The sequence below is a fragment of the Mesoplodon mirus genome (assembly GCF_964341445.2).
Source record: "Mesoplodon mirus genome assembly, chromosome: 9".
Taxonomy (NCBI): domain Eukaryota; kingdom Metazoa; phylum Chordata; class Mammalia; order Artiodactyla; family Ziphiidae; genus Mesoplodon; species Mesoplodon mirus.
In genome coordinates, this window is record NC_138985.1 from 86,740,766 (window position 1) to 86,748,233 (window position 7,468).

At 39.1% G+C, this 7,468-nt stretch overlaps 1 protein-coding gene across 1 annotated transcript; it reads right to left on the reverse strand.

The window, feature by feature from the left end:
- Window positions 1-1,918: 1,918 nt before the first annotated feature.
- Window positions 1,919-2,490, reverse strand: LOC309810542 (small ribosomal subunit protein eS26-like; the record flags this gene model as incomplete). Its single annotated transcript, XM_082632622.1, has 1 exon — window positions 1,919-2,490. One exon carries the CDS (start codon window positions 2,488-2,490, stop codon window positions 2,164-2,166), a length of 327 nt encoding a protein of 108 aa, XP_082488748.1. The 3' UTR covers window positions 1,919-2,163.
- Between the last annotated feature and the right edge of the window lie 4,978 nt (window positions 2,491-7,468).

Genomic DNA, 7,468 nt, shown 5'->3' on the forward strand with positions numbered 1-7,468 from the left:
AACTCTAAGATGATGGAAACTCAACATTTTTTAAAATCCCTGTTGAAAACCTAATTGTAATTATATTAGACTTATGTAATAATTTTGGTACAACTGCCTTTTTAATGATTTACTTAATATACTTTATTTCGTCCATTTTTATTATGCTATTACCTGTTTGCAATGTTGCTTTCCTCCTTTTTTTAGTGGGGAGGAGTTGACAGAGTTGTCACTCATTTCTTCTTCTCCCTTGTTAAAAGGCAGAAAATTCCCTTTTCTCTTCTGAATCTCATAATATAGCACTCAGTTCTCTAATACTAGAAAACAAGCCTTCACTATTTCCATCAAGCTGTTCTACTTTCCCACTGCTTTCATCCTCCCTCCAACAAGTTAGCAGTTTTGAAACACTTTCATTTCCCTAAACTTTCCCATTCTCCTCTACTCCCACGTTTTGCTGAGATAGACTAGTATTTTTAGTTCTAGACTATTATTAGAATTTCCCTTGCAGTATTACAAAAATTATCTTCTATTTCAAAAGTCCTTGTTTAGCAGTTACACTGCATATTTTCAGCACTCTCTAAATACCCAAGGTTTATTGATTACCAGTTATCATCTATTTTAAGATGCTGTAGTTGGGGGTTGATTAATGGCCCCCCAAAAGATATGGAAAGTCCTAATCCCCACTTTCTGTGAGTGTGACCTTTGTAGGATCTTTGTAGACGTGATTATTTAAGAATCTCGAGATGAGATCATCCAGGATTTAAGATGGGCCCTATGCAAATCCAATGATTTGTATCTTTAAAAGAGAAAAGGAGATGGGGGACTTGAGACACAGGGAGGAAGACTATGTGAAGATGAAGGTAGAGATTGGAATTATGCTGCCACAAGCCAAGGAATATGAAGAGCCACCAGAAGCTGGAAGAGGTCCCTGGGCAGACATGACTGCTCCTGGACTATGGCTGTGAGGGCCTGGAGGCAGGTGTCAGGGTCCCTTTAACATCTGCAGTTGGACCGAGGTCAGCAGGCCTACCTCCAGGTGCTTACAAGGGTGTGTCTCCTGGTGGGTCCCTGGATGGGCAGGAGTATTCCTGGTTCATGGCTGAGAGGGGCTAGAGCCAAATACAGGGCTGGTTCAGGATTTGCAGTTGGACCTAGGATGGAGGTCCTGCCTCAGGGCACAGAGAGACATGTCTCCCCGGGCGGTGGAGCGGGGGTTGCCTGGATAGTCAGGACTAGCATCCTGAGAGGGGTTGGAGCTGGATCACACACCACTTCAGGGTCCACAGCCAGGACTGAGGTTGGCTGGCCAGACACCTGGGGCATAGGCAGGCATGACTCCTGCGCAGCCCTTTGGCAGATAGTGTTGTGACAGGACAATGCCAAATGGGGCTGTAGAGGAGTCCACGGGGAGACAGGGCTACTTTCAAGTCTGTAGCTGGGACCACAATTGGAAAGTCTGCCACCTGCGCATGGGCTGCCTTTTCAAAACAGCCCTCTTTGGTCTTGGGCTCTACCAGGGTTTCACAGTCTCTTACTTGGATCCCAAAGCTCCCACAAAGGCACTTTTGCCTACGGATGTTTGCCAATTTATTGTTGCTGAGTTGGGGAGAGATAAGCAGGAGACTTCCTATTCCACAATCTTGTTGATATCACTCTGAGGTTGGTTCCTTCTGAGGGCAGGGAGGGAGAATCTGTCCCGTGCCTCTGTCCTAGCTTCTGATGGTTTGCTGGCACACTGTCCCTTGGCTGATCTCTGTCTTCATATGGCTGGTCTCCCTGTGTGTGTGTCTGTCTCCAGATTTCCCATTTTAATCAGGACACCAGTCATATTGGAATAGGGATCCATCCTATTCCAGTATGACCCCACCTTAACCACTTACATCTGCAATGACCCTATTTACAAATAAGGTCACATTCTAAAGTTCTGGGGGGTTAAGATTTCAACATATGAATTTTAGGGAGATGTAAAGCTTTCTGGGAAACAAGTAGAGTTCTTACTGAAGGAAAGCATAAGGACTCATAGTTTAAGAAAGTAACCCTATTTTACTTTTATGAAATCATTAGAAATATTATAGATGAATTTCTTTTTTTTTTTAAGTATAATTTCCACTTTATTGTCTTTCCAGGGGACAGTATTTCTTTAGTCTTTAAGGACTTAGCTCTTTACATGGGCTTTGGTGGAGGTCATGGGGCAGCGCCCGCAGGTCTAAATCGGGGTGGAGGTGTTCGGTCCTTCCGGGCTTCCCGAGAACGATTCCTGACTACCTGGCTGTGAATGGCACAACTCATGCAGTAATGCAGTTTCACATACAGATTGGGAAGCACATAGGCATTGAAAACACTCGCTTCAGAAATGCCCCTGACGGCTGCGGCCTCTATGATGTTCCGAATGACGAACTTCTTAATGGCCTTATCCTTGGGCACGCATCGGGTACAGTTAGTGCAGCGAATAGGCTGCACGTGGCCGCGGCCCTTTTTGGCATGACCCTTATTCCTTCTTTTCTTGGTCATCTTGGCAGGAGGCGAGAGAGCTAGATGAAGTTCTTAATTGTATATGTATGTATGTGCTTTATGTATTCATCTCTTAGGACTTAAATATACAAAAATGAGCTTTATATTCTATGGCAGTTTTCAAAGTAAAAATGTTATTTTTCTCTTCTCTGTAACGTCTTTTGTAGTTATTACAGTGATTCAGGTCTTCTGTACTGATAAGTCACACAGAAAACATGTAGATACTAATCACTACAAAAAAAGCCTTTCATGGTCTACAAGCTATAAGTTAGTCTGATTAGTGTAGCAAATCCCAATGAACATGCTAAAGCCCACATACTAATTGTAGTTGTCATTGCGCAAACTAACCAAAGTCCTTTTCTAGTTGTAATAGAAAAGGAAAGGAAAGTGGAGGACACAGATTTGCTGATGGTGTGTGGTCAGATATTGAATACTGACGCCTAGGAATAGCAATGGGACTGGAAGGCTGAGAGGCTGAGAGAAAACAGTAGAAAACAAGGATCCAGGGATAAATAAAGTGATGGAGGATGGGATCCAAATAGTGACAGGACTTGTGCCCCTGAGTATGTGCCAAACCACGTTCCTGGATGTGCTTTCTTCTAAGAATTGCTTAATTTGGTCCAATAATTTCTCTCTCTAATAGCACAATTTTCTAATAAATGAAAGTCTACAGATCTCTGAGAAGACATTCCTGTAACACACAACAAAAGGAGGAAACTACATCTTCAATTTTGCTGTGTGTCTTAAACAGGAATATTCTGAGTTCATATTTTCACACATTTTAAATTAAAAACTATATTTATTATTAATTCACTAGGGTAAGCTAACAACTATGTATAGCAAATAACCCCCAAATCTCAGTGACTTAACATAATAAATGTTTGTCACTTACCTTATATCAGATGTGGGTCAGCAAGGAGTTGTGGCATTATTCAGGCACCTAGGATCCTTTTGATCTGGTAGCTTTCCAGTTCCCTAAGGCCTTGGAGTCCTCCACCATATTCCGTTCAGCTGGTGAGACAAAAAAAGGGAGCAAAAGTATCAGTCAGGATGTTCCTATAGGCCAGGCTGGAAGTGGCAAATATCACCTCCACTCACATTTAAAGACCAGAACTCAGTAACATGACCCTATGTCACTGAAAGGAGGCTGGACTCTCAAAGTCTACGTTTTGTCCTAAGAGGAAAAAGAAGTTTTGCAACCATATAGCAGTATCCCTGCCACACACTGAAATCACAATAATTCTAATTGGTCATCATCACAATTAGTAGGAGATAGACAGATAGGTAGATAGATAAATATACACACACTAGAAGTATGTGTGTAGAGATTCTTAACACAGGAACAGCATAAGTGAATTTCCAAGCAGAATGTTTGCCTCCTTAAGCTAACACACTTTTCGCAGCTATTTTAGAAATATTTGTGTGCATACAAAAATGTAATGGAAAAACTGAAAGCAAAAACACATGCCATTGCTTAAAGCCATGCTTTGATAAGTCTATTTACTTGAAAATAATACAAATTTTTCTTGGAAAGGATTGATAATGCAGTCTTTTAATTACTTCAGACAGTCTTTTCTCTCAATTCACCCACTTCATAATTAGTGAAGTTATGTTAGCCTAGGCTGAATTGAGATGATAAAAATCAAGAATGTGCTAATTCTAAGAGCCTTTATATTTGCACTAATAAGGAGCTCACCACATTTTTTTCTTTTCACAACTACTGTAAATAACTATTCTTTTTTTTTTCTGGGAAATATCTTTTTTCAATATTGCTGAGTGTCTATCGGCATGTGGAAAAGAATAGGAGCATTGTAGCCTACCTAAGTGCTATTTAAAGAAATGGGAAGATTGGAAATGCTGTCCTCACTCTAGGGCCTGTTAATATTTCTTGAAGGTCAAGAGTAATGCTTGGCACTTAGAAGAAAGGAGTCTTGCAGGATCTTGACCAACATTTATATGCAAAGATATGTTGACATGTGTACTCCAGGGATATACATCATAGCCCACCTTGACCATAGCCAACTACCAGTAGAAAAGTAATGTAATGGAAGTCTTACTACTTTTCTTGGGAGGAGTCATGCCCCTCTGAAGCATTGCTGGAGATATTATAGTGCCATAATGAGACTCATAATTCATGTCAGCCCCAAGCCTTTTCACTCATTTATAAATGTTTTAGAGCCCTATGATTCATAATGCCATGAGCTGGTTTTCTTTCAGCACTGTTCTGCTCCCATTAGTATCAACCATTCCTGCTTCTTGCCTAGAGACAAGCCCTGAAGTAATATATTATAAAGTTTGGTGCTCTCCTTGAATTGCTATAGTCAAAAATCTTTTCTAGGTACTGAGCTAGTGCAAAATAAAAGTTTTTAGACAAATATTAAAGCTTGAGGAAGAAAACAAGAAAGCAAGGAAAAAGTTCTTCATCTAAGGTATCATTTTAGAGTTATTCTCCATTGTTAATATAGTGTACATTTTCTTTGTATGCCAGAACTGTTATACCCTAGGGAAAGGGTAAACATCAATGCTTAACTGACATAAAATTAAGATGAAACTGGCCAACTATTGAATAAAACACAAGTTTTATAATAAGAAGTCTTTTGACCATCATTCTGAATTTTATCTCTTTCCTCATAAATAATGTTTACAATGCATTTTCTTTTCTTTTTAACTTCACTCAGCAATTCATTTTTCTAGTTAATTAAAACAATTAGACATTGCTCTATTGAGCAAAACAAAGCAGTTCTTAAAATCATTTGAAGTCACATAGCATAAAACACATGTTGTCAAGGTGCAGGTAGTCCTTTCATTTGTGAGCATTTTCACTATGGCTCTTTGCTGGCAATATCCTCTCCAGAGTCCATTTGCTGTTCTACTCAGCATGACCCATTTATCATCCCCTGAATCACAAAGTGGCATAGCAGTGCAGCACTGCAGAAATGATCTTTGATTCTATTTTACTCAACAAGATTCGTTAGACTCATCTATTGTTTAAAGGTCCACTGAAGGCTCAGTCCAGCTCTCGTTACTGAGCCAACTCAAATTTGGGCAGGAAGTTATCAACAGCTGCCGATGCCCTGTACAATGGGACTTACAATTGAGTTCCTCTGCTAGATCTGGAATCCAATTATCTACAGATGATTTCTGTAGGTCTTTGTTATTGGTCTCCCTGCTGCTTTATGTTGTTAAAGGAGAGCCTGGTATCTCTTCCTAGTTTCAACCCATTACCTCACTCTGAATCTTGGCATCATGTGTGAGGGCTCTTCTGCCCCAGAATGTCCATCATATGGAATTTTGTCCCAGATCCCAGCTCCAAAACTGGAGTTTTGCTGCTGTGAAATGGATTTCCTTGTGAACAATATCTCTCTTGTGAGTTCAGTATTCGTTCCTAACTGGATACTCTACCACCAAATTGAGGTGATGATTGCCAGGCTAATTTTCTCAGACACAGATGGATTTTTTTTAGCTTTTTTGTTCTCAAATTGCCTACTTTTTGGCCATGGGATTAAACAAGAAGACATTATTTTGCAAACTTTATAGTTTCCTCCTTTACTAAGTGTAGAATTATTTAAAAATTGTATTGATACTGAGTGTTTGGGATACAGGAGAGAAGCTGAAAAATATCTGAAGCCATGGCTTCAGAAAAATCAACATTGGGGAGAAGAACAGAGAATAAGAGAAGCATGGATTCCAAAGAAAAGAAAAAGTTTGTTCTAGTATCCCTAAATGATTTCCAGTAAATTATTTCATGCCTTAAAAATAAATAATTAAGAAAAATGTTAAAACTAACCCCTAAGAGAAAATGCACCAATAAAGAACTTGGGAGACAGATAACACTTAAGATCAGATTGCAGGCTTCACTCTAATCTTGAGTTTATTCTATTTACTTTACTCTCCTTATGGGTTCACATTTTAGGTTGAGCAATAACTGCCTTCAATTCATCTGACGTTTGTCATCGTAGTGCATCAATTTAATTTATTTCAGCAGATTTCTATTAGGCAATAACTATAATAAGGAAATAATTTAAGGCCTCCAGGAAATTTTCCAAGTGTTTTATATGTGTTAACTAATTTACTCTTTAATAATCTCCATGATGTAAATGTTATAATCATTCCCGTTTTACAGGTAAGAAATCTGAGGTACAATAAAAGTTAGGAACTTGCCTAAGTCTGCACAGCCTTTAGGCAATGGAGCCAGGACTCGAACCCAGGAAGTCTGTCATCAACGTCCACACTCAACACTATAGGCATGTACATGTCATATATGTACATATAAACCTTGTCTCAATGGTTCTAACCAAAAGTTAATGATTAAAGAAACAGATTGTATACACTATACAACATATGCAGATATCTGCTTATAAATTCTTGAGGCACAGCTGCTTTGCTTGCAGAACTTTGGCAATTCTGGCAAATAAGGCAATTTTATATTTCACAATTATTTTCATTCATTTTACTCTCCAAACCAGTTCCCTTTCTTGTTTTAACAGGAAATGTAAATGTCATACAATTTAGCAGTGTTCCTTAAAAGCGTGTTCCATGGAACATCTGTCTCCAAATCAAATATTCAGATTCTAGGTTTCGACTCCAAACCTGCATTAGAATCTGGGGTGGAGCCTAGAAATCTGTAATTTTACAAGCTCCTCTGGTGTGTTTAATGCTTCTAGAGTTTGATTTAGAAGCTGCAGAGCTTCCTGGCCAGGTTTTAATTTATCACTTCTGCCTGCTCCAATTTAGACTAATTAGTTAGAATATATTAACTTTCCACTCTCTGGTCCTAATTATATACCTAAGAAACACAGCTTCTTTCAAGTTGTTCGTACAGCCTTGACGTCTCCAATCCATATCACAAAGGAAAATAAACTCACATGCTTGTGTTCAACCCATGATTATCCAGTCTTAGTGAAAATGTTACCCTCACTGCCTAAGCAAACACATCATTTATAACTGCCCCCTTCAAGGATTTTTTGTTAATTTACCT